This window comes from Ahaetulla prasina, chromosome 2, assembly GCF_028640845.1.
Source record: "Ahaetulla prasina isolate Xishuangbanna chromosome 2, ASM2864084v1, whole genome shotgun sequence".
In the NCBI taxonomy this organism is placed as follows: domain Eukaryota; kingdom Metazoa; phylum Chordata; class Lepidosauria; order Squamata; family Colubridae; genus Ahaetulla; species Ahaetulla prasina.
Window position 1 is genome coordinate 218266293 of NC_080540.1, and position 26209 is coordinate 218292501.

The window sequence follows — 26209 nt, forward strand, 5'->3', positions numbered from 1 at the left end:
CTGTGCGCGCGTATGCCCAAATTGAAAGGGGTGTCTGTGAACGCGGACATCCACAGAGCAGACACCCAAACACCAGCTGGCTGGCGCGGCATCCCAACACCAGCATTGTGGCAAGAGGTAAGATCGTTTTCTTCCGTGAGCTTCTGTTTCGTCGTTTGCAGGGAAACAGAAGCTCACGAAAGAAATGCCATTGAGATCCGACCTGGGGTGATGGCGCACATGCCAGCAGAGGGGGCTCAGCGTGCTACCTCTGGCACTTGTGCCATAGGTTCACCATCACGGTTCTAGAGGGGGGAAAAAATCAAACATATTCAGACCAACACTCAGAAAAAAGGCCTGAGATGGATAAATTAACAAAGGAGATAAAAGAAAAGGAAGACAGAGAATATTATATAGTATGGAATAAATTGTATCATTGGATAGAAATTAGAAACGGAAAATGACGAAAAAGGGGAAAAGTTCACCAAAAAAAAAGGTAGTGCATGAAAGAAAATGAGTTGTTATAATGATAGGTATGATGGAATATATACAGAAATAAGGGATAATGGGACAAAAAAGTATAATTAAAGAAAACAGAAAATGTAAATAATAGAGGAATACCGATACAAAGATGATATAAAGAAGGAATATATGTTTTATGTTAGTGTTTGTTGTGTCTTGTTTTTTTTTAAAAAAATAAAAAGTATTTAAAAAAGAAAGAAAGAAAGAAAGAAAGAAAGAAAGAAAGAAAGAAAGAAAGAAAGAAAGAAAGAAAGAAAGAGGCCTTAAACAGAAATGAGACCATAATCTTAACTGATGATTAGTAAACCAGAAGTAAAAAAAAAAAAAAAGATGGAAAGAAGCAAAATGCTTCTCAATTTGTAAACCAGAACTGGGAAAAAAAACATAAAGCCTGTGTCGCGCCCTAAAAACGCACGAAGAATGCTATTTGGTCAGCAAAATTCAGCTGAAAACGTTTGTGAACATACATAGCCTGTTATTAAAACACAGCTGCCTGCAATTACTGCAGGTTCTAGTCCCACCAGGCCCAAGGTTGACTCAGCCTTCCATCCTTTATAAGGTAGGTAAAATGAGGACCCAGATTGTTGGGGGGGCAATAAGTTGACTTTGTAAATATACAAATAGAATGAGACTATTGCCTTACACACTGTAAGCCGCCCTGAGTCCTCGGAGAAGGGCGGGATATAAATGTAAAAAAAAAAAAATGGACTGGGGAAAGAAAAAAAAAGAAACTAAAGCTAAAAATAGTCTCAATGCACTCCTGCCAAGACTTCAGAACTTCACCTCTCACCAACCCTGTCAGCACTACTAACGGCAAAGAACAGGAAGAGTTGTTAAATGCAAACATCTGGAAGGGATCAGGTGGCCACTCACAATGCAATATGTAGGGAGTAAACAGGAACATACGCCACTCCTGCCAATAAGATATCGCCTCTTGACAAAGGACTCTGCTAAATGAGTATGAAACACATTTCAATAGCTTTGCTGCAAAATTCTGAGCAACTACGAGGCATACAAGAAATACGCAGGCTTGCAACAGAATGATGAAGACTACTCCAATGGGATTAGAACTCCCAGAATTCTCTGGCAATGGCCGCGCTGACTAGGATTCTGGGAATTGCAGTTCTAACATGGGGTGGGTATCAGGGAGGGGGTACAATGTGCAGCTGCAGCAGTGACAGCACGATTGGGGGAGTGAAGATATCACCATACTTCATACAGCAAGGAAAGCAATGCGATGCAGTGCTTATTTCATTAATAAAGCTGCATAAATCTTGCTGTGACAATAAACAAATTCGATTACAGCTACTTTTGGATTACAGCCTTCTTCAGAAGGTAGCATTTTCCCCGGGAAGCAATTATTTCAGCTCCTGGTTTGATTTTCAAGAACCTGAAGTTACATTTAAATCAACGCTGGCATGTGGCTCAAGAACTCTGCTTAGTTTTCTTGTGATGGGATCTGTACTTTTAAACTAGAATCCATCAATTTCATTTTAAAATGTAGCCTTTGCAGCAGCAGTTGAAAAAAAAAACACAACCTATCGCAAATGTTAACTTTTAGAAACAGGATTTTAAAAATGGATGTTATGAGGGGAGGGGATTGTACAGAGCGGAGAACATTATCCCATCTGTACGGTGAGTGGGAGGGGCAGATATGGCGGAGGCAGGGGGCCGTATCGCTCTTTGGGAGCACGTGTTCGATGTTTAAAAGCGATCACGTGCTCCGGCCCCCCAGTCCTCACTCGTTCCCCGGATGGTCAAGACCCTCAGAGCTTGGGTCTTAGGCTGATGCTTTGCAATGCCCGGTCCGTGGTTAACAAGGCTCCCCTGATTTGTGATCTTATTCAGAGGGAGTCCGCGGACCTTATGGGCATTACGGAGACCTGGTTGGGCACAGAAGGGGGTGTACCCCTGGTCGAACTGTGCCCTCCGGGTTTCCGTGCATTCCATCAGCCGAGGACCCAAGGTAGGGGTGGGGGGGTGGCGGTTGTGATTAAAGAAAGTCTGGAGCCGAGGGAGTCCACTGTTCCTCAGATAGCTGGCTGTGAATCCTTCCTTGTGAAGTGGGGCCACGGAATCAGATGGGGCTGTTGATCACGCACCTGGCTCCTTGCTGCGTGACTACAGCCCTACCTGAACTGCTAGAGGTGCTTGCTGGCGTGGCGGTGGAGATCCCCAGACTACTGGTCTTGGGGATTTCAACCTGCCATCTGCCGGCTTGTCGCCGACGGTGGTTCAGGAGTTCCAGGCCTCCATGACGGCCTTGGACCTGATTCAAGTAACTGATGGCCCTACACACATTGGGGAGGCGCTAGACTTGATTTTTATCTCTGGTCAGTGGGTAAATGATCTGGATTTAGGAGATTTAGTGAAAGAACCGTGTCATGGTCAGATCATTTTCTTCTTCGCCTAGACTTTCAGACCGCCGCTCACCACCGCAGGGAGACGGAGCCAATGCGTTGGTTCCGTCCCAGGCGCCTGATGGACCCGGAGAGGTTCCTGACGGAGCTTGGGCCGCTTCCTGAGGATCTTACCCACGGCACGACTGAAGAACTGGTTGCGGCCTGGGAACGGGCCGCGGCTGGGGCTTTGGACCGTGTCGCGCCTTTGCGGCCTCTGACCCGGCGTAGATCTCAATTGGCTCCCTGGTTTTCCGAGGAGCTGAGAGAGATGAAACGCCGGAGAAGACGCCTGGAGAGTGTTTGGAGGTCTAGCCGTTCCGAGGCTGATCGACACTAGTGAGGTCCTTTACTAGGACCTACCTAGTGGCAATGAGGGAGGCGGTTGCCTCACGCTTCCACCCTCATTGCATCGGCAGATACCCGCCCGGCCGCCCTGTTCCAGGTGACCCGTTCCCTCCTCCATCAAGAGGGACGGGATGACCCCTTACAGGGACGAGCTGAGGAGTTTAACGGTTATCTATACGATAAAATCGTTCAGCTTCGGGATAGTTTGGACCAAGATTGCGATGATCCAGCCGGGACGACAGAGACGCGTCTTGTTGAGGTTATTTGGGATGAGTTTGATTCTGTGGCTCCCGAGGACATGGACAGGTTGCTGGGGAGGTTACATGCAACTACATGTTTACTGGACCCGTGCCCTCCCTGGTTAGTGCTGGCTGCTCAGGAAGTGACACGAGGCTGGCTCCAGGGGATTATAAATGCTTCTTTGATGGAAGGGGTTTTCCCCGCCGCCTTGAAGGAGGCGGTGGTGAGACCTCTCCTCAAGAAGCCTTCCCTGGACCCAGCTATTTTGAGTAATTATCGTCCAGTCTCCAACCTTCGCTTTGTGGCGAAGGTTGTTGAGAATGTGGTTGCATGGCAGCTCCCCGGCACCTGGAGGAAACTGTCTATCTGGACCTGCTCCAGTCCGGCTTCCGACCCGGTTATAGCACGGAGACGGCTTTGGTCGCGTTGGTGGATGACCTCTGGAGGGCCAGGGACAGGTTGCTCCTCTGCCTTGGTCCTATTAGATCTCTCAGCGGCTTTCGATACCATCGACCATGGTATCCTGCTGCGCGGTTGGAGGGATTGGGAGTGGGGGCACCGCTTATCGGTGGTTCTCCTCCTATCTCTCTGACCGGTCGCAGACGGTGTTGACAGGGGGCAGAGGTCGCCTCGAGGCGCCTCACTTGTGGGGTGCCTCAGGGTCGATTCTCTCGCCCACCCTGTTCAACATCTATATGAAGCCGCTGGGTGAGGTCATCAGTGGTTTCGGGTGAGTTATCATCTGTACGCTGATGATACTCAGCTGTACTTTTCCACCCCGGACCACCCCAACGGCGGTCAAGTGCTGTCCCGGTGCCTGGAAGCTGTACGGGTCTGGATGGGGAGAAACAGACTCAAGCTCAATCCTCCAAGACGGAGTGGCTGTGGATGCGGCATCCCGGTACAGTCAGCTGCATCCGCAGCTGACTGTTGGGGCGAGTTAGTGGCCCCAAAGGAGGCGGTTCGCAACTTGGGTGTCCTCCTGGACGGACGGCTGTCTTTGATGAACACCTGGCGGCCGTCGCCAGGAGGGCCTTTACCAGGTTCGCCTGGTTCGCCAGTTCGTCCCTTCCTTGATCGGGATGCCTTATGCACGGTCACTCACGCTCTGGTTACGTCTAGGCTGGATTATTGCAATGCTCTCTACATGGGGCTGCCCTTGAGGTGCACCCGGAGGCTGCAGTTAGTCCAGAATGCGGCTGCGCGAGTAGTAACGGAGCCGCTCGTGGCTCCCACGTGACATCGCTGCTCCATAGCTTGCACTGGCTTCCTGTGGTCTTTCGGTGCGCTTCAAGATTTTGGTAACTATCTTTAAAGCGCTCCATGGCTTAGGACCCGGTACTTACGAGACCACCTGCTGTTACCTTTGCCTCCCACCGACCCGTGCGCTCTCACAGAGAGGGTCTCTCAGGGTGCCGTCCGCCAAACAGTGTCGGCTGGCGGCCCCAGGAGTAGGGCCTTCTGTGGGGGCAGTGACGCCTGGAATGAACTTCCCCCCGGTCTGCGTCAAGTGCCCGATCTTCGGACCTTCCGTCGTGAGCTCAAAACATATTTATTCATTAAAGCGGGACTGGCATAATTAGTGATGTATTTTAATTGGGTTTTTAATATTTTTTAACTTTTTAATTTAAATTTTAATAATCGGCCTTTAAAATTTGCTCTTTTTAATTGTTGTTTTAAACTGTATATATCTTTGTTTTTACTTTGGCTGTACACCGCCCTGAGTCCTTCGGGAGAAGGGCGGTATAAAAATTTAATAAAATAAAATAAATAAATAAAATAAATGAAGTCTAGCCATTATAAACCGTTCTGCCAGCTATAGATAGCCTTCACCTTTCGACCACAACTGAGCCCAGAATTTCTGTTGCTAAGTGAGACAGTTACGTGAGTTTTGCCTCATTTTATGACCTTTCTTGCCACAGTCGTTGAGTGAATCACTGCAGTTGTTAATTTAGTAACACGTTTTTTAAGTGAATCTGTCCCTCCCGTTAACTTTGTCAGAAGGTCGCAAAAGGTGATCACATGACCCGCGGGACACTGCAAGTCCTGCGCACTGCAAGTCCTGCGCAGACTGCACTGGCTACCTGTGGCCTTCCGGGTGCGCTTCAAGGTTTTGGTGACAATCTTTAAAGCGCTCCATGGCATAGGGCCGGGTTATTTACGGGACCGCCTTCTGCTACCGAATACCTCTCACCGACCCGTGCGCTCTCACAGAGAGGGTCTCCTCAGGGTGCCGTCCGCCAAACAGTGTCGGCTGGCGGCCCCCAGGAGTAAGGCCTTCTCTGTGGGGGCAGTGGCGCTCTGGAATGGACTTCCCCGGTCTCGTCAAGTGCCCGATCTTGGACCTTCCGTCGTGAGCTCAAAACATATTTATTCATTAAAGCGGGACTGGCATAATTAGTGATGTATTTTAATTGGGTTTTAATATTTTTAACTTTTAATTTAAATTTTAATAATCGGCCTTTAAAATTTGCTCTTTTAATTGTTGTTTTAAACTGTATATATCTTTGTTTTACTTTGGCTGTACACGCCCTGAGTCCTTCGGGAGAAGGCGGTATAAAATTTTAATAAATAAATAAATAAATAAATAAATAAATAAATGAAGTCTAGCCATTATAAACCGTTCTGCCAGCTATAGGTAGCCTTCAACTTTCGAGCACAACTGAGCCCAGAATTTCTGTTGCTAAGTGAGACAGTTACGTGAGTTTTGCCTCATTTTACGACCTTTCTTGCCACAGTCGTTGAGTGAATCACTGCAGTTGTTAATTTAGTAACACGTTTCTTAAGTGAATCTGTCCCTCCCGTTAACTTTGTCAGAAGGTCGCAAAAGGTGATCACATGACCCGCGGGACACTGCAAGTCCTGCGCACTGCAAGTCCTGCGCAGACTGCACTGGCTACCTGTGGCCTTCCGGGTGCGCTTCAAGGTTTTGGTGACAATCTTTAAAGCGCTCCATGGCATAGGGCCGGGTTATTTACGGGACCGCCTTCTGCTACCGAATACCTCTCACCGACCCGTGCGCTCTCACAGAGAGGGTCTCCTCAGGGTGCCGTCAGCGAGGCAATGTCGTCTGGCGACGCCCAGGGGAAGGGCCTTCTCTGTGGGGGCTCCCACCCTTTGGAACGAACTACCCCCCGGACTCCGTCAGCTTCCGGACCTTCGGACCTTCCGCCGCGGGCTTAAAACATATTTATTTAATTGTGCAGGACTGAGCTAGATTTTAAATTTATGGGTTTTAATTAGGTTTTATTTGTACATTTTAATTAACGGGCTTTATAATAAGTTTTTTAAACTGTTTTTATTCTGTATTTATGTGTTTTTTAAGTGCCTGTGAACCGCCCTGAGTCCTTCGGGAGATAGGGCGGTATATAAATATGATTAATAAATAAATAAAAATAAAATAAACAATAGTCATAAATGTGAGTCAGTTGCCAAGCATCTGAATTTTAACCACATGAACATGGAGATGCTGCAATGGTCATAAGTATAAAAAACAATATAAGTCACTTTTTTCAGTGCCTTTGTAACTTCAAATGGTCACTAAATAAACTGTTGTAACTTGAGGATATTTTAATACCTGGGAAATTTATTCAATCCATGTCTTCCAACCCAAATCTCAGCCAAGTTGACATTCAAAGTCAAGGGGGGGGGGGAAGCCAGATTCACTTAACAACCACAGTGATTCGCTTAACAACTGTGGCAAACAGCTATAAAGTGGACCATAACTCACTCAACAACTTGTGTTGCAGCAAAAATTCTGGGCTCCGTTGCCGTAAGTCAATGACTATCTATATTAGGATAAGGAGATAGGATTGTTTTGGGGATATAAGATACCGGTTGACTCAGTGACTTTCATAAGAGAGGATGCCGAAAATATGACAGATGGTGATGGATTGGTCTATGAAGGGGAACATGTTGTGATGGACTACAGTGAAGCAGTAGGTTCCCAAGAAGGAGGGTGGGGGGGAGATTAGATACAACATAAGTGTTGTGACCCAGACCCAAGTAGGTAGTAATAAACTTAGTCCATGGAAAAACAAACTTTATTCGAACAGTTGGGAATTACTTCATTCCCAGCGTTGTTCAACTCAAAGTAAAACAAATGCCTCCCAACACAAATTCCTCAGTTATATAACAAACCTTAGTCCAATTAGGCAAACTGCCAAAGGCCCTTCCTGGCAAACGTCCAGAAGCCACAAAAACAAAGACGTACACGAAGCAGAAGACGGAGCAGAAGACGGAGCTACAACGTTGTTTTCCGGCAAAGGTGAAACACTGGTGCTGGTCTGTTTTAAGCCTTATGGGAAGAGCCAATCATCTCTTGGCCCTACTCCCAAGTTGTCCTCTCTGCTTGAGCTGCTCTTGCCTTCTGGCAGCTCTTCTCACGTGTGCATTAGGAACAGGCTCTTCCTGTTCCTCGGCCTCACTACTATCAGTCTCTGGAGGCTCTGGAGTCCGCAGCTCACTTCCCGATGGTCCTGGCCTCACCTCAGCCTCATCACTGTCTGACTCCATTGCCAGCTCCGTAGGCTGCTGACGGACCGCAACAATAGGCTAGAATTGGACTGAAGAAAGAGATTTATGACAGCCACACCCTAGACTTTCCCAGGGTATATTCTTTGGGGAGAGTCTAGGGAGTGGCTGTCTTAAATCTCTTCCTCTTTCTTCAATCCAACTCTAGGCTATGTTGTGTCTGGTCTCGCTCCCCCCCCACTCCACACACAATGTGTCTCCTCCTTCTTTGGAACCTACTACTTCACTGTAGTCCATCACAACACCTCTCCCTTCATGAATACAATCCATCACTATGGGTTTAGTCTGGCAAGATTCTGTCTATATGGTATAAGAAAATAAAGACTTCATGTTTGGCTGGATTGTTCTATTACTATGCCATTCTTGGGCACATGAACTGCAGAAATCATGAACTTGATCTGTGGGCAATGGCGGAAAAAAATCAGGCCCCAAGGACTGACTGTAGAGGGGGGCTTTTATAACAGAACAGCTCACTTTATAAAAACATTAAAGTTTCTGTTTCTTTAATAAATACTGTAATTGTTTCTACAAAATAATAAATGAAATTTGACAACTCAATTGCACTTTTCATTTAGTCCCCCACCCTTCTTTCTCTTCCTAACAATAATTCCTTTTGTACAGAAGTAAAGGGAGAAAACAAAAAGACATCAAGAGCTGGAATCAAGGTGCTTTAAACCACCAGATCAAAATATACAGTCTGTATTGTGACTTGAATGCTGGTCTAACCTAGCTGAGAAAACTAGGCTGTCTCAAAAAAATATATATATATATATGCAGAAACCTTTCCTTCCTGGGCATCACATATATTAAAAGCTAAATGGATAAACCTAACGAGGCATGTAACACGTTTGTGATTGACTTAATAATAATTCATATTTTTTATAAATTACATCTATGAAAAATAGGAAATTAAGAAGAGTCAGCTTTTTATAAATTGTATCTATGAACAACAGTCAATTACAGAGTCAGTGAGGTCAGAAAAATATCTTATAAACCTCTCCGCTTGCAAAAAGAGAGAAAAGTGTCAATTTCCCAATTACCGGGACTTTAAAATTACATTCAAAACATCTTGATGCTTTTAAACCTTCCATTCTCTCTGTTGTCCAGCTACTCTCTCCTCCTAGCCATAGATATCTCCTGCTTCCCCACCCTTAATTGTACTTTCCTTTTCTGCAAACTTGGCAGAAGAGCTGGGGAAATCTCACCAGAATAGACTTATCCAAGACATTTTGTTCTCCAAGAAGGAGAACAAGACAAATAGGAAGGCAATGCGATCTTTTTTTCAATGCTGCCAAAGGACAGAAGTCTTTCAATAATTGTTTTTCCGGGGTGGGGTATCATCATATGGTGATATGGAGTAATGTACGGCAGTTTCTTAATCCCCCTGAGACCTCTCCTCCTCTTCCTGTACATACTTCGGCATGAAAGGTTGGCTCTCTTATTGGAATAAAACAATGCGCTTGCCGTTACTGATTTAAAATAATGGATTTGACAGAAGTAGATTTTAGGAATTATATCAAAAGTAGCAGAATCTCTTGCCAAATTTGACTTGATTCTATTTCTGTTAGTTCTAACTCTATACAGAACCAGATTTCCCCCTTCCCTTTTCTCTTTTCTTCTATCCCTTTCTACTTTCCTCATTCCTCCTTTCCTTCCCTTTTCTACTTCCTCTCCTCTTTCCCCTCTCCTCTCTTCTTCCTCCCTTTCTTACCCTCTCTCCTACTCTTCTTTCCCCTTCCTTCTTCCTCTCCTTTCTCCTTCCTTCTTTCCTTCTCTCTCCTTGCCTCCCTATTCCCCTCCTTCCCTCTCTCTACCCCTCTCCCCTTTTCCACTCCCTTGTTGTTTCCAGGTTGTGTTAAAATAAAGGAAGGAGATGGTAAAAGAGCAGGACCGAACAACTAACAAATGGAACTTAAAAGATAAGATGAATGAATAATAATTAATGATGGATAAGAGACTGTACATTTCAATATGTTGATGAAAAATAAAAATAAAAAACTTTTTCAAAAAAAAAAAAAGAACCAGATTTTCCCTCTCCCCGCTTACCGATCTATGAACTGGTCAATTATAACAAGATCTCCAGGCTGAATCTCTTCTCGTAATGAACCACAGGCAGTAGTCACTAAGAGATGAGTGCAACCTTCTTCTTTTAGAGCCCACAAATTGGCACGGAAATTAATATTTGTTGGCATGATAGAATGATGCCTCCCATGCCTAGGGAAAGAAAAGAGAGAAGGAATCTGGTTAAACCTAAAAACCTAAAATAAAAGTGGAGAACAATAAATGGACAAGCTACTTGGGCAGTTAAATTGACAATTGTTACCGTATTTTTCGGAATATAAGATGCACCGGAGTATAAGACGCACCTTATTTTTTGGGGAGGAAAATAAGAAAAAAGTTGATTAGCAGGTGGATTGGCCTCCCGAAATACCCCAATCAGCTGTTCCCAGAGGTGAATATTAGCAACAGGTTCCTTGCTTGTAAGCTCTGTGCCTTGCTTTTTTTTGCATTTTTTTTCTGCCTCTGAAAGCCTCCAAAACAGAACTTCAGAAAAAAAGCCTCTGAAGTTCTGATTGGGGGCTTCTTTTCTGAAGCTCTATTTGGGGGCTTCTTTTCTGAAGCTCTATTTGGGGGCTTCTTTTCTAAAGCTCTGTTTGGGGGCTTCTTTTCTGAAGCTCTTTTGGGGGCTTCTTTTCTGAAGCTCTGTTTGGGGGCTTCTTTTCTGGAGCTTCTTTCAGCCTCTGAAACCTCCGTTTGAGAAGCTGGGTGGGGCTACATTCGAAGTATAAGACGCATCCAGATTTTCACCCTCGTTTTGGGGGGAAAAAGGTGCGTCTTATACTCCAAAAAATATGGTATTATTAATATGATGGTAATGAGCATAATTGTACCCAGAACACACACTGTTTGATAAAAATTGAATGTTATATAAATAAAACTAATAAAACTTGGGGGAGGAGGGGAAATCTGCATTGCACTCAGGAAGTGATACAGCAAATCATGATTTGCTCTGACTCATTTCAGCTAAAGATGCTTTTTCGGGTTGAAGGTTCATACCTGGCCTTTTTGAGCGACAGGACAATAGGCACATTCAGAAAGCAAGGTGGGATAGAAAAAATACATTTCATTTCATTGCAACTGCATTGAAACTGTATCACTGTTCCCAGTATGACAGATCATTTATTGATTTCCCAGAACACTTTTCTTAGGGGCTTTGAGTTTCATTGGATAATAATAAATAATTTATCCCAACCTTATGCAAATGTGAGTTGAGGTGACAAGAAATCAAACTGTGATCTAAACATGTGGCCCCTTTTCAGAACTCCTGAACTACCTTATTAAGTGCTTGATGCTACAGCTACAATTTGAAGCACAGGAAGGAAAAAAGCAGCCTTTTGAGTAAGCAAGGAACCAAGGAAAAGCTTCTAGAGTGGTCAATCCAGAACTGTCAGATTATCTATATTACTCACCTTGTAGACCAGATGAACAGACCTTAGCTGCAAGTCATGAGGTTCTTGGTTCATATTTTAGATTTTTTTTAAAAAAAATGTGTTTGGATTAAGAGCCTTTATCATGCTTATATCCATAAGGGACTTTTTTTTTGTTTTTGAATCCTTGGTTTCTCTATCCCAAATCACAGTTCATTTTGCAAGGAAGCTCATAAGAAAATGAAAAAACATAAGTTAAGAAACTTAATCCATTCAATAAAGTAAAGCAAAGGTTTCCCCTGTCCAGTTGTCTGACTTTAGGGGGAGTACACATCTCTTAACCAAGGAAGCCACTATTACCTGAACACAATTTCATGAATTTCATGGTCCTGAGGCCAGCATGATTATATGCTGAGAGGCATGGAACACTGTTTACCTTCCCACCAAAGTGGTACCTATTTATCTGTTTGTATCTTTTCCAACTGCTAAGCTGGCCACAGCTGGGGCAAGGAATGGGAGCTCACTCTTCACATGGTGCTCAAGTCTTGGACTGTCAGCTTTCCAGCTGGTAAGCTCAATGTCTTTAACCACAGAACAGGGATGAAATTCACTTATCTTTCCCTACCGGTTTGCAAATGTGAGTGCACATGCTCGCTACACTTGTGCGCGCCTCCTCCACACATGCGCAGAGTCAAAAACAGGATGTGATGATGTCCGATGGGTGGGCGGAGCCTACCACCGCCGGCACTACCGGATCGCGCGATCTAGATAGATCCGGCTGAATTTCACCACTGCCATGGAACCCTTGCATCCCCAGTTCAATAAAGTATATAATCCTATATTTGGAGGAAATTCATGAGTAATTGATATAATCCTCAACCTCGAGATGGGCAATTCGTGGTGATTATGTAATTTCTTGTGAAAGTTGCTACTTCCTACCACCCATACTGTGCCTTCTATCAGCTACCTGATTGGTGAGCCTCTAGGAAGCAAGAAGAGATGATGGCACAAGGAAACTCTTGCAGAGCTCCTCAGTTGCCTGCCAAACAGCTGTCAATCCAATCTGCATTGTTAGCAAGCTTGAAGGGGGTCTAGGACATTTTGCCTCAAATTCTTGGCGCTGCCTGTTTCTCCACCAGGTTTCACCTCTGTGTTATTATGCCCCGGCACTTTGGGCCACAGCCCCTCCGTCCCAGTCCCTTTGCCACGGCCCGTTCATTGCAGTACAATTTGCATCGGGCTTTTGGGCACACAGGACAGTTCGAAGCGCCGAACCGACAGAGCCTCCCTCTGAACTGCATCCCCCCTCTACTCGCAAAGCCTCTGAGCCCCTGCACTGATTGGCTGGCTTTGAATGTCCTGTGCGCCCAAAAGCCCAATACAAATGTGACAAATGGGCCACGGCAAAGAGACTGGGACGGAGGGGCCGTGCCCCAAAGTACCGAGGCATAATAACACAGAGGCGAAACCGTGGTGGAGAAACAGGCAGCGCCAAGAGTTCAAGGTGAAAAGTCCCATTCCGCTTGAAGGTTTGGCTTGATTACGATAAATGGCATTCTAATGCAATTCTAATTCACGTGTTTTAAAGGAATTTCACATACCTGGATAGAAGCACACAGTCAACATTTTTTATCTTTCCTGAAATCAGTGCATCTGATGGCTGGAATTAAAAACAACAAGTATACAACATATACTATAGAAGCATCATAAAATCCCACCAACAATTTTTTTAAAAATCTGATTTGCCACGAATGCAGGATCAAAGTGGAAATCCATTATGCACTACAATCCTACACATTAAATCACACATAGAAATACATCTCAATAGGTTTGGCAGGCTTTGCTGCCAGCCAAAATTTGATGTACAAAAAACAATTGCAAAGTCATGTTGTACATTCTTCAGAATATTACAATTACAGCAGGGGTCCCCAACTCCCCTGGTCCATGTCCTGGTCCCAAGCATTTGGAACAGGGCCACAGACCTGGTGGGCAAACATGCGTGCATGCACATACAAACACTTGTGCATGCACAAAGCTGCATTTGTAGAAGTGGCATGTGCATGCACACAAAACCGTCCCCTCTACCCCACCCTCGCCATCTCTACCAAGCTGGAAAGGCTGGAGACCGCTGAATTACAGGATCAATAGCAGCAGCCCACCAACCAGTAATGGCTATTCTGGGACCTGACTGCTTGGGTTTCTTAGTGAACGCTATGTGACTAATTCAAAGTGCAGAACATCCTGGAAAGACAGTTTCGCATCATCGTTGAGCAGCGGGATGAGGATCAGCTCTGATTCTACGAGAAATACTCTATGAGGAGTAATGAAGACAGCAGATCTAATAAATCTGAAACCTATATGAAGTCACACTTTGTGAATACATCTGTCCCACTAAAATACCCAATATGTACAAGCCTTTCATATGTACGTAAGGAGAAGAGCTGAATTCGTGGATCCATCATCAGCTGCCATGGAATCAGAGCCATTTCCCAGGAGATTAGAAATAATTTGGGCACCCAAAGAACAGATGGTGGACATAATTCAGAGAACTATAATGTTTTATGAGGACTTTTTCACTGGTGAAATGTAAAATTTGTTACTACCGGTTCTGTGGGTGTGGCTTGGTGGAGGGGATAGTGTGACTGGGTGGGCATGGCTAACTTTTTTTTTTTACTTTTAAAAGTATTTTTTCTACAACCTCTTCGGCTGAAGAGGTTGTAAAAAAAATGCTTTTAAAAGGCTCTGAGGATCCCAGCTGAGTTGTCTGATCATCAGAGGCTTTTCTTTTCTTTTAAAAGCATTTTGCCTTTAAAAGAAAAGACAATCAGGCAACTCAGCTGGGATCCTCAGAGCCTTTTAAAAGCATTTTTTCGGCCGAAGAAAAAAATGCTTTTAAAAGTAAAAAAAACCAACAACCCTCTGATGATCGCATGGCTCAGCTGGGCATGGGGAGAGGGAAGGGATTTTTGCTACCGGTTCTCCGAATCACCTGCCGCCATTGCTACCAGATCGTCTTTCACTCCTGGACTTTCACCCCTGGACTTTCTTATCTTTCTTCATTCAATCCTTGCAAGTGTTAATCACACTATGTTAAAAATCCAATCAAGTTGCAAAGGTTCTGGGTGTTTTTTCATAGAAACCGATGAGGAATTCTTGGAAATATAGCTCTTTTTCAGGTGTTTCCCCCAGCACATTATATACACACAAAACAAAGATTGCTTAATTACCTATACACACCTTTCCGTATGGTGTATCAATGTATTTTTCTGTTCGACCTTCTAATATCTCAGGATCATCCAGACCCGTCCCTCCGATAATTCCAATCTTCCAGAGAAAGAAATACAGATTAGAAGACAAGATAAAAGGATAAATTATTCATGAATGTACCACTAACATCACAATTTCTTTATTGCTTTATTTATTTTGATAAGGCTGGCAAACACATCTCTTTTAGCCTTAGGCAACTCCCTTAATCACAACGCAGGACAGATGGAAAAAGTACTAGAAGCAGATGGCTATCAAGAGTTTCTACAGGGCATTCGTGTCAAAACAGGCACAGTAGCAAACCTCACTTCCTTTGTAAGCTGTCAGAACCCCTGTTCTAACCTAGGCTTCCCCATAAAACACAAAGCAGAATCCTGGTCCTGACAAAACCTCTTTTATTAAACAAACAGTGAATTCCTCTCATTCACCTTTAGCAAAGTCTTTCAAGGGAGAATTTACAGTCACAGACCTTATCTGGCTTACAGAGCTGCCAGGCCGATATCTTCAAAACTTGGCAAAGAGTCTTGGAGAGTCACAAACCAATTAGGCAAACTAATTGTCTCCTGCAAACTCCACTCCCTTTTTGCTCTTCTTTTATTCCCTGGGAGAGGTGATTCATCATCCACCTGTGGCCTTACCCCTAAGTCGACCCTTGTTCTTTAGCTGTTCCATTTATCTGTTCATGCGCACACTGAGAACAGGCTCCAGCTGTTTGTCTGCCTCACTGATGTCTGACTCTGAAGGCAGCTGATAACTGGCATCTGGCCCTGCCCCCCTCTCTGCCTCCGACTCATCAGAGCCTTCCTCAGACTCCAGGACTGGCCCATGTTCCTCCCCAACCTCCTCACTGTCCTAATCTGCTGCCAGGTCTGCTGGCCACTGGTGGGCCATAACAAGCCCATAACAACAAATTCAACAACAACATTGAGAGGAACAGACCTGCCCCCTTATCTCTGTTCTCAGTTCTAGATTGCCCAATCAATCCATAGTTAGTAATGGTGGTAAAGTTTTCATCTAATGAACAGGAAATTCTCTACTTTAAAAACTGCAAGTCTTCTAGAAGTCTCTAATGCAGTCTTCCCTAAACCAGACACATGCTAGATATGTAGACTTCAGTTCACAAACATCCACAAATCTCAGAAGCATCAAGGCTGGAGAAAGCTCATATGTAACATTAAAGAAGTAGCTTCTGAATCTTTTTATTACTGGGGTTGCCCACGCAGAATGGGCAACCCCAGTTCACAGCACTTCACCTGTAGCTCAATTAGCTCCTCTGGCTAGTTGATGTCTTAAACCTTATTTATTTCTTACATTTATTTGCTGCCTATGTCACTATGGTGCTATTCTCAGTGGCTTACAATAATAAAGGAAGAAAATGAAAGATGTGTAAACAGAACAGAGTAAAAGAATAATAAAATAAACAGTGAAAAAGGAATACAATGAGAGTATATCAATAAATCTCACCTCTTAAGAAAGAAAGCTAAAGAAAGCTAAAAACTCAACTTAAAATAAAGCTTTTAAAAATCTAGGCCAAAGTATTTATTTGTATCCTGCCTTTATTATTTTTACAAATATCTCAAGGTGGCAAAAATAGCCAACATATCTTCCTTCTATTCGATTTTCCCCACAACCACAACCTTGTGAGGTGGTTAGGCTTGACAGACATGCTTGTAACCCCCCCAAGATCAAATCACTGGCTGCATGGCTCCAACTTCCAAACCAAAGATGTGGTATGGAAATTATCCTCTATCACATTGTTTCATCATTGACTCTGTATATTACTGGGATTCTCCAGCACCCATGCTTCTCCAGGGAAGTACAGTACTCCTGTAGCACCCTAATTTCCACTTGAAAATTTACTTGGAACATACCTTCTGCTACTGCAAGATAAAAGAGCAGTAAATAAACCACTTTTAAGGGAGGATAGGCTACTTTTTTTCTGGTCCCTATGCACAAGTATAAGAATGGCAAGATTCCTTAAAACATTGCTTGAAAATCAAAATAGTAAAGAAGCCATTGATTGTGATACACAGATTTTTTTTAAAAAAAGCAAAGCCCTATTGATATTAATTACAGAAGTTCTTAAAATATCCTGTTCTATATGTTAACTATGGTACATAGTTTTTATGACATCATATATAATTAGAATTTTGCTTTCATTAGCACAGAAGACAAGATCTTTTGATATTTGCCATGGATTCTGTGTGACATTTTTTTTTTATTTGAATTTATATCCCGCCCTTCTCCGAAGACTCAGGGCGGCTTACACTGTGTTAAGCAATAGTCTTCATCCATTTGTATATTATATACAAAGTCAACTTTTATTGCCCCCAACAATCTGGGTCCTCATTTTACCTACCTTATAAAGGATGGAAGGCTGAGTCAACCTTGGGCCTGGTGGGACTTGAACTTGCAGTAATTGCAAGCAGCTATGTTAATAACAGACAGACTTAGTCTGCTGAGCCACCAGAGGCCCTTAATAACATCTTATCACATCATGGGAATTTGATAGTTAATATGCTGATTGAACAAGAAATCCATAAAGCAATAGGCAGAGGAGATGAGAATTATGTTAACTCCGATTCAAAATTCCCATACAGAAGTTCATCTACTATACTGTATGACATGAGCTTGGCAAAGTAACTTGTTTTTCCGTTATCTAAGGGTTATCTAAGGGTTATCTAAGGGTTATCTAAGCAACTTTATTATGGACTCTTACTCACAAAAATATTTTCGAACATCACTGACTTAATCGCTCCCAGATAATACCATATAACAGGGGTTTCCAACCTTGGTCCCTTTAAGATTTGTGGACTTCAACTCCCAGAATCCCTCAGCCAGCAAAGCTGGCTGAGGAACTCTGGGAGTTGAAGTCCACAAGTCTTAAAGGGACCAAGGTTGGAGACCCTGCCATATAAGACACTCTGCATTTTGATCCCAAGTAGTCGTCCACTTACAAGCATTTGTTTAGTGACTTACTGAAAAAGGTGACTTATGACCATTTTTCACCTTTACAACCACTGCAGCAACCCCATGGTCAAATAATCAAATTCTGGGCACTTGGCATGTATTTATGACAGTTGCATTGTCCTGGGGTCATATGATCACCATTTGTTAACTATCCAAGCTGGCTTTCAACAAGCAAGGTCAATGGGGGAAACCAGATTTGCTTAACAACTGTGTAATTCACTTAACAACTCCAATGATTCAATTAACAACTGTGGCAAAATGGTCATAAAATGAGGCAACCGCTTTGCTTAGCAATGGAAATTTGGGATCGTAAATTAAGGACTACCTGTACAGTGAAGGGAGATAATCCATGAAGGCCTATTTTAGTCCATGGCAACTTCATGTTACAGTCTTATAAGAACGTGGGTTGACAAATCTGTTTCAATCTATGTTCTCCCATCCAAACCTCAAACTATGGATGGTTTGACTGATGGAGCTGCAGTTTGGCAAGGCGGAAAATGCTCTCTAAAACGGTGTCTTTTGACTTCCTTGTAACAGATGACAGACAAGTGGATTTCACTACTATAAACCACATATTGCCTAATTAAAAACATTTTTGTCTGACCACAAAGAACAACAGGAAGGGAATGTAGCGGCTTCCTTGGTGAAGGAGAGAAGAAACCTAGAACTAAGAAGAAACTTCCTAACAGTGAAGACAGTTAACCAGGGGAACAGCTTGCCTTCAGAACTTGTGGGTGCTTCATCACTAAAGGTTTTTAAGAAGAGACTGGACAAGTCACTTGTCTGAAATGGTATAGAGTCTCCTGCTTGAGCAGGAGGCTGGACTAGAAGACCTCCAAGGTCCCTTCCAGCTCTATTCTGATTGATTGAAAAGTGAATTTTTGCTGGTAGCAACCTTGCAAATCATGAAAAGCTAGTCAGGGTTGAACCTGGTTAACAGATAGGAAAATATAGCAGCAATCTGAAAAATTAAAAACATATACCTATGTCAAAACAGCCAACAGATTTCCATGGGAGTACATACCCAAGAAAACAATACACCCAAGTCCATAAAATCCTCAAGAGTTGAGCACACTGGGGTTTAGGCATATTCAGGTACAGGTGCTAGTTTTTGTTAAGTTTTTATGTATCTCTCTAGCGTTTTGTTTTTATTCAGATCTACTTTGTGCATCAGCAGAATGGTAGGTAAAAAATTCAATCTCACAGGCAGGGCTTTGTTTCTATTGTACAGTAGTCCTCAACTTACAACCACAATCGAGCCCCAAAATTTTGGTTGCCAAGTGAGAAATTTTTAAGTGAAATTTTGCCCCATTTCATGACTTGCCTTGCCACATTTGTTAAGCAAATCACTGCAGTTGTTAAATTAGTAAAACAGCTGTTAAGCGAATCTGGTTCCTTCGTTGACTTCGCTTGTCGGAAGGTCGCAAAAAGGGGATCCCATGATCCGGGGACAACCCAGCCGTCATAAATATGAATCCCGATTTCAAGCATGTGACCACAACAATAGTTTAAATGTGAAAATGGTCATAGGTCAAAGTTTCTAACTTTGGTCATTAAGTGAACTATTGTAAGTCGAGAACTACCTGTATTGCTTTCCAAGATTTCCAAAGAGCCTCCAAAACCCAGTTCAAGGCTGGGGTGATCTCCAGTTTCAGACTCTTAAGGGGGTTGGGGGGGGAAACCAGGACCTCTCTGCCCCCTTGCATTGTGCTTGAAGGAAGCAGGCTGGCAGCCCCACGATCGATTGATCGATCGCCTGGTTTTTCATCTAAAAATTGGAGAAAATCCAGCCTAATGGCCGATTCGCAAAAGGATCCAAAAAAAAAAAAAACCACCAGGGGAAAGAGACCGACTAAAGTCCAGCGCAAAAAGCGGAGCAAAAAACGAAAAAAAAAAAGGCTTACAGAGAACAGTAGGAGATCCACGGTGGCAAACTTAGAAACCCTTTTCGAAAAATTCGGATTTCTTGCCACGATCTCACGCCCCGGGATCGACGCGCTCTCTTCTTCCCCCCCGCTTTTTCCCCCAGCCCGCAGCAGCAACAAACGTTTTACACAACTCACACCTGCGCGCCTTTGCTCTGCAGTAAATCTCCCTGCGTTCAGCCGGGCTTCCTTGGTTTGCAGCCCAGGAGAGCGAAAGCTTTACAGCAAAACCCACCCAACCCCCGCGCCGCCAGATAAGTCTGGCACCGCCGCCGTTGCCGGCGGAGATAAGCGCTGATTCTTAGGCCGGCCAAAAGGTGCGGGGGAGTCGGTCTTCGGAGGTTCTCCCTCGTGCCGAGGCCCGCGGGCGCCTCTTTGCAGAGGTGCGGGAGCCCCTAGGAACCTGCCCGGTCCCGTGTGGGGGGGAGAAGAAGACCCCACACACACAAACGGGAAAAGCCGAGCGGCATTCCCCGTTTGACGAAAAACGGCTGCAAAAGGCGCCTTACCTTCACGGCCGAGCAGACGGCGGCTGCAGCCATGTTCGCCCGAAGAAAGAGGAAGGAGGCGGTGCCGACTTCTCCGCCCAGGGATGGTTCCTCGTGCCGGGAGCCTGAAATATGGGGAAAAATCCCAGCGTCTCGCCTTGCGCCGATATCGTTGCGCGAGTCCCCGTCCCCCCTCCTCCTCCTCCGCCCACCGGTTTTCTTTCTTCGGTGGCGGGGAACGGAGGAAGGTTTTGCAGCGCTTTATATATATATATAATAATATATATAATATTATTTGACGGAGCTCTCTTTGTTTTGCATAGCCGCCCTAACGGAGGGCGTCGCTTCTTCGTCAGGCCGAAGCGATTCCCAAGCCCAGCGCACGTTGAAAGCCGCCCGAATGAGGGAAATCGATTTGGGTGGGGGGGGGAAACCAAACGTGATCCTCGTGATCCAGTGGACGTATCCTGGCTTTGATTTTCTGCTAAGCTCAGTTGGGACGCCAATCAAACCGATTCCGGAGGGAAGAAAGATTTCTCTCACAAATAGGCAACGGAGATCGTGTCGGGGCTTTAAGCAAGACTTCTTTAGGGGTGTCTTCTTTGACCAAGGAATAAAACAAAGGGAAAGCTTATAAGCAAGCAAAAGTTGTGACGTTGTACGGTTTATGGGCATCTCGGATAATCTAATATAATGTTTTGATTTTGTGGTGTGAGAAGCCTGTTCTTAAATAAAGTTTGTTTTATCGCTGATTTTGAAAAGGAAATTATTTCTGTTCTTGGGAGGGAAAAGAAGAAGCATTAAAGCAGACACGGTTAATACTTGAATGGGAGAGTCGAAAATCCTTACGGTTGTAGCAGGAACTCAGAAAAATTCCAGAAGATGGCAATAGCAACCTAGGATCATATTGTTGAAGGATAATAATTGTTTAAACTTCTGTGTGGGTTTTGAATGGAACAGCTAACCTTGACTGATGTGAGATACTGAAAAGGATTGGATCTGATTAGTATTTAGAATCATTCTCCAATGTATGAGCAGCCTGTTTCTTGCGTATCAACCCAAGCAACTGAGCAGGGGTGAAATCCAGCAGGTTCTGGAGAACCAGTAGCGGAAATTTTGAGTTGTTCGGAGAACTGGCAAATACCACCTCTGGCTATCTCCAGAGTGGGGTGGGAATGGAGATTTTGCAATATCCTTCCCCTGGAGTAGGGTGGGAATGGAGATTTTGCAGTATCCTTCCCCTGGAGTGGGGAGGGAATGGGGATTTTGCAGGATCCTTCCTGCCATGCACACCAAGCCACGCCACACCACGCCAAGAGAAACGGTAGTAAAAAATTTTGGATTTCACCACTGCAACTGAGCAATATATGTTTCCCATCACTCCCAAAATACAATACATGAAATAAAGGATATAGACTGCAGGAAGGCAATTTTTCATTAAGTGTTACAAAAACTTTCTTATGGTAAGAACAGCTTGGCAGTGAAACTGATTATTCAGAGAAGTGATAAGACTCTGAACTGAAGAAATGAAGAAGTTTGTTTGAATGAGAAGCAAAACGTCTTCAAGGAAAAACAACGAAAGTCCAGTTGCCTCTTGAGAAATCACCTTTGGGGCAACCATGACCTGGATAATACCTTGATAGACATGATAAGATTTGCTTGACAATACTTGACAACACAGTATCAACAGTAGAAACCTTCAAATTTCTAGGTTCTATCATATCGCAAGATCTCAAATGGACAGCTAACATCAAAAGCATCATTAAAAAAGGACAACAAAGAATGTTCTTTCTGCGCCAACTCAGTAAGCTCAAACTGCCCAAGGAGCTGCTGATCCAATTCTACAGAGGAATTATTGAGTCTGTCATTTGCACCTCTATAACTGTCTGGTTCGGTTCTGCAACCCAACAAGAAAAACACAGACTTCAGAGGATAATTAGAACTGCAGAAAAAATAATTGCTACCAACCTGCCTTCCATTGAGGACCTGTATACTGCACGAATCAAGAAGAGGGCCGTGAAAATATTTGCAGATCCCTCGCATCCTGGACATAAACTGTTTCAACTCCTACCCTCAAAACGACGCTATAGAGCACTGCACACCAGAACAACTAGACACAAGAACAGTTTTTCCCCGAAGGCCATCACTCTGCTAAACAAATAATTCCATCAACACTGTCAGACTATTTACTGAATCTGCACTACTATTAATCGTTTCATAGTTCCCATCACCAATCTCTTTCCACTTATGACTGTATGACTATAACTTGTTGCTGGCAATCCTTATGATTTATATTGATATATTGACCATCAATTGTGTTGTAAATGTTGTACCTTGATGAATGTATCTTTTCTTTTATGTACACTGAGAGCATATGCACCAAGACAAATTCCTTGTGTGTCCAATCACACTTGGCCAATAAAATTCTATTCTATTCTATTCTTCACAAGAAGTGTTCAAGCAGAGGCTAGGCAGCAGGAAACTTTGAAGATGACATGCAGGGGTGTCCAAACTTGGCACCTTTAAGACTTGTGGACTTCAACTCCCAGAATTCCTCAGCCAGCTTTTCCCCCCCCTTTATTTTATTTATTTATTTATTTATTTATTTATTTATTTATTTATTTATTTATTTATTTATTTATTTATTTATTTTGTCACACAGTATATATAAGCATGAAATAACTATACAATATATGAGCATATATATAAGCATGAGTATGTAATATCTATATTAATTGGATATAATGGAAGGAAACAATAGGACAGGAACGGTAGGTATGCTTGTGCTCTTATGCACGCCCCTTACAGACCTCTTAGGAATGGGGTGAGGTCAATAGTAGACAGTTTTTGGTTGAAGCTTTGGGGATTTTGGGAAGAGACCACAGAGTCAGGTAGTATATTCCAAGTATTAACAATTCTGAGTTGAAGTCCAGAAGTCTTAAAGTTGCCAAGTTTGGACACCCCTGGACTAGTGCCTACATTCTTGATCTCACATAGTTTAGAAATGTTTTAATATAGCTGGCCAAAAGTTTGTCCCCTGATCTATCAAGTTTACCCAGGGATTTCCACCCTGAAGACTTTTGATAGTTTTCCAGTTATCTAAGGGGCGTGCATAAGCGCACAAAAGTGCCTCCCGTTTCTGTCCTATTGTTTTTCTTTTCTTCTTCCTATATACATATATGCTTATACCTCCTTATATTTACTCATATATGTGTTTATATATAATAATATAATTATATAATTTATATAAACTTTTTGTATGATACCTACATATATTGTTATGACAAAATAAAATAAATAAAATAAAATAAATAAATAATTTGGCAAGCTCATCTGCCTTGGGATACTGAATTTTGTTGGTATACAGAAATGGAATACATCAATGTGCTTTGTTCACTTTCAGAAGTGACGTGAGCATATCGATACCATTTTTGTAAGTGGTGAAAGGACCAGAGGAACTTTTGCAGTGGGTTATCTTATAATCCTTTTTGTTACATCAGTTGTCAGTCTGGCTATCAATAGCATTATTTCTAGCTAAGCCCAGAATCTAGCTAGCCTAGAATGTTTCCTAGGCTAGATAAAGAATCTAATCCCTGTCTAGATATCCTGTTGTGTCTCGTCCAATCTCACCTCAGCCAGGGTCTTCTTATCTGCTTCCGAACACGGAGGAATGTTCTAGTATGCCTCCCGGCCCCAGCCCTGGCTCCATGCCCAGACAGGCTGAAGAGGAAGAAATACCTCCAGCCCCCAGCTCTGGCTCCATGCCCAGGCAAACGGAGCAACTAGACCCCTCCCCCTCCCCCACAGCATGTGAGCCTGAGGGAGGTTTATTACCAACAGCTGCCGACTGGAGTGACCCTCGCTTCAGAAGAATTGATAGGTGGCAGCGTCAGAAGGAAGGGAGGGGCAGGCCTGGATAAGTGCTGAGTCATGGAGCCACACCCCATGGCCTATATAAAGGATCTGCTTTCTGGCAGCCTCTGAGTCAGGCAAAGTCGAACATATCTTGCTGAAGTCACTTTCTGGTCTCCTGCCTGCCTTGAGGACTTTGCTAGGACTTTGGCAGAGCTGCAGAGACACGCCTGATTTGGATTTCCCTGACCCGGCCGTCAGCGGAGGAGTGGGACACGACATATCCATTCAAGGGATTGTCAAGGGCCAACTGGAGAATTTTCTTCATGAATTTTTGGGGTACCACTATCTTTTTGAGCTCCTCTGTTAAGGGATGAACTGTAACTCATTGTAATACCTTGTCCCTTTCCTCACATGAATATTTTTTTCAGTTTTCTCCCAGCCCCAGTCTTCTGAAAACCTTTCAAGGAAAGGAAAAGTATGAAAAAGTGAGTTGGCCAAAGATCAGCCAAATAGAATAGAATAGAATAGAATAGAATTTTATTGGCCAAGTGTGACACAAGGAATTTGTCTTGGTGCATATGCTCTCAGTGTACATAAAAGAAAAGTTCATTAAGAATCATAAGGTACTTAATGATATTCATGGGGAACAATTAAGCAATCAGGAAACAATCAATATAAATCATAAGAATACAAGCAACAAAGTTACAGTCATCCAGTCGTAAGTGGAAGGAGTCCTCATTTTTTGATTCCAAGTCCTCTTTTCTATCTTTACTAGCTGTCTTTTAAAGTGAATCATTTTTTTTTGTTTCAACTCCTTATGACAGAGACATAAAGAAATAGGACTTGCTCCCAAAATCCACTAGATGGCTCCCTCTGCAAGTGCTGGCATATTGGCGGTATTCAAACTTCAGAATGAAACTGATTTCTATAAATGCTGACAGAGTTGCAGGCATAGATTTTAATGGGACAGAAAAACCTGAGTGATAGTCAAACTTCTGGTAAAAGCTATCTATGCAGGGACTAAGAGTTGGTAATGACTTGATGGCACATAATCAATTAGAAATGTGTTTAGCTGATTATTACTCTCCAATTTTTTCTCTGCAATCACCATGCTATGAAATAGGCTGGGCTGGGAGACAAATATGTACCCCAAATGATCCAACGAGATATTGTGGCTGAATAGATTAGATCCTGGTCTCCCTGGTGTCAGCCGAACACATTTAACCCTCTATTATTTCCCCACCCCCCATGTCAATGAAGACTGCCTCCATCAATAAGATCTGAATAAAATACATTTTTACTTCAATTAGGAGCAACCCCCCCAACCTAAAAAAAATTAAGGTATGCAAGTCAATGTTGAGCATCTTTTAATCTGAGGACAGTTTTTATTGGCTCAAATTCGAATAATTCAGCTTCCTCATTCATCGGTTTTCAGAAGCTTAATGGAGAAACAAGGAACACTCTTCAGACATTGCTGAACGTTTTAGCAGCATTGCTATTCGTGAGAGATTCCAGGCATTGCAGTGCAAAACAATGCAACACGGTTCAATTTCTTGGGGTGTCAGGTTCAAATCCAAAGTAAATTATGGATGCTCCCCAGAGTAACTTTCATCAGTCACTGCCTCAAAGTGTTATTATGAGAATTAAGTGAGAAGAAGGAATATCTCTGAGAGAGAGAGAGTTTAGAAGTGGGAAATATAAATAAATAACTAAACAGAAATGTATATTGCTTTGAATTTTTGGGTGAAAGCCTTCAACAAACAAATAACAAATTATGGGAGCTTGTCGTGGCAAACTTTTTTAAAAATGCATTTGTAGTTCCTAAAAGATGCGTCTATGAATTAGCAGCCTCTATGCTTCCAGTCTGAAAAATGGGTCAAAGCTTTCATGGAACATTTTCAAAGGGCTTGGTTTTGCCACTGGTATGCTGCATATACAGGATTTGGCATATAAGGTAAAAGTTCCCCCGAACAGTGCATGTTAGTCGTTTCCGGCTCTAGGGATGGTGCTTATCTCCGTTTCTAAGCCGAAGAGCCAGCGCTGTCTGAAGACGTCTCTGTGGCCAGCATGACCAAATGCCGAAGGCGCATGTAACACTGTTACCTTCCCACCAAAGTGGTCCCTATTTTTCTACTTGCAATTTTTATGTGTTTTCAAACTCTAGGTTGGCAGAAGCTGGGTCAGGTAACAGGAGCTCACTCCGTTACACGGCGCTAGGGATTCGAACTGCTGAACTGCTGACCTTCTGATCGACAACT

At 43.4% G+C, this 26209-nt stretch overlaps 1 protein-coding gene across 4 annotated transcripts in view; it reads right to left on the reverse strand.

The window, feature by feature from the left end:
• MTAP (methylthioadenosine phosphorylase) overlaps positions 1 to 20477 on the reverse strand; it is a 36630-nt gene extending 16153 nt beyond the window's left edge. The window contains exons 1-5 of one of the 4 annotated variants that reach the window (XM_058171112.1): positions 20118 to 20170; positions 14687 to 14773; positions 13051 to 13109; positions 10345 to 10387; positions 10068 to 10235 (exon numbers count right to left, since the gene is read on the reverse strand). In XM_058171112.1, coding sequence (XP_058027095.1) covers positions 10068 to 10235; positions 10345 to 10387; positions 13051 to 13075 — 236 coding nt within the window. In that variant the 5' untranslated portion in view covers positions 13076 to 13109; positions 14687 to 14773; positions 20118 to 20170. Of the gene's footprint in view, positions 1 to 10067; positions 10236 to 10344; positions 10388 to 13050; positions 13110 to 14676; positions 14774 to 19266; positions 19423 to 20117 lie in introns of those variants that run through there. The other 3 variants (XM_058171113.1, XM_058171111.1, XM_058171110.1) reach the window with 3 other exon arrangements.
• Positions 20478 to 26209: the final 5732 nt, after the last annotated feature.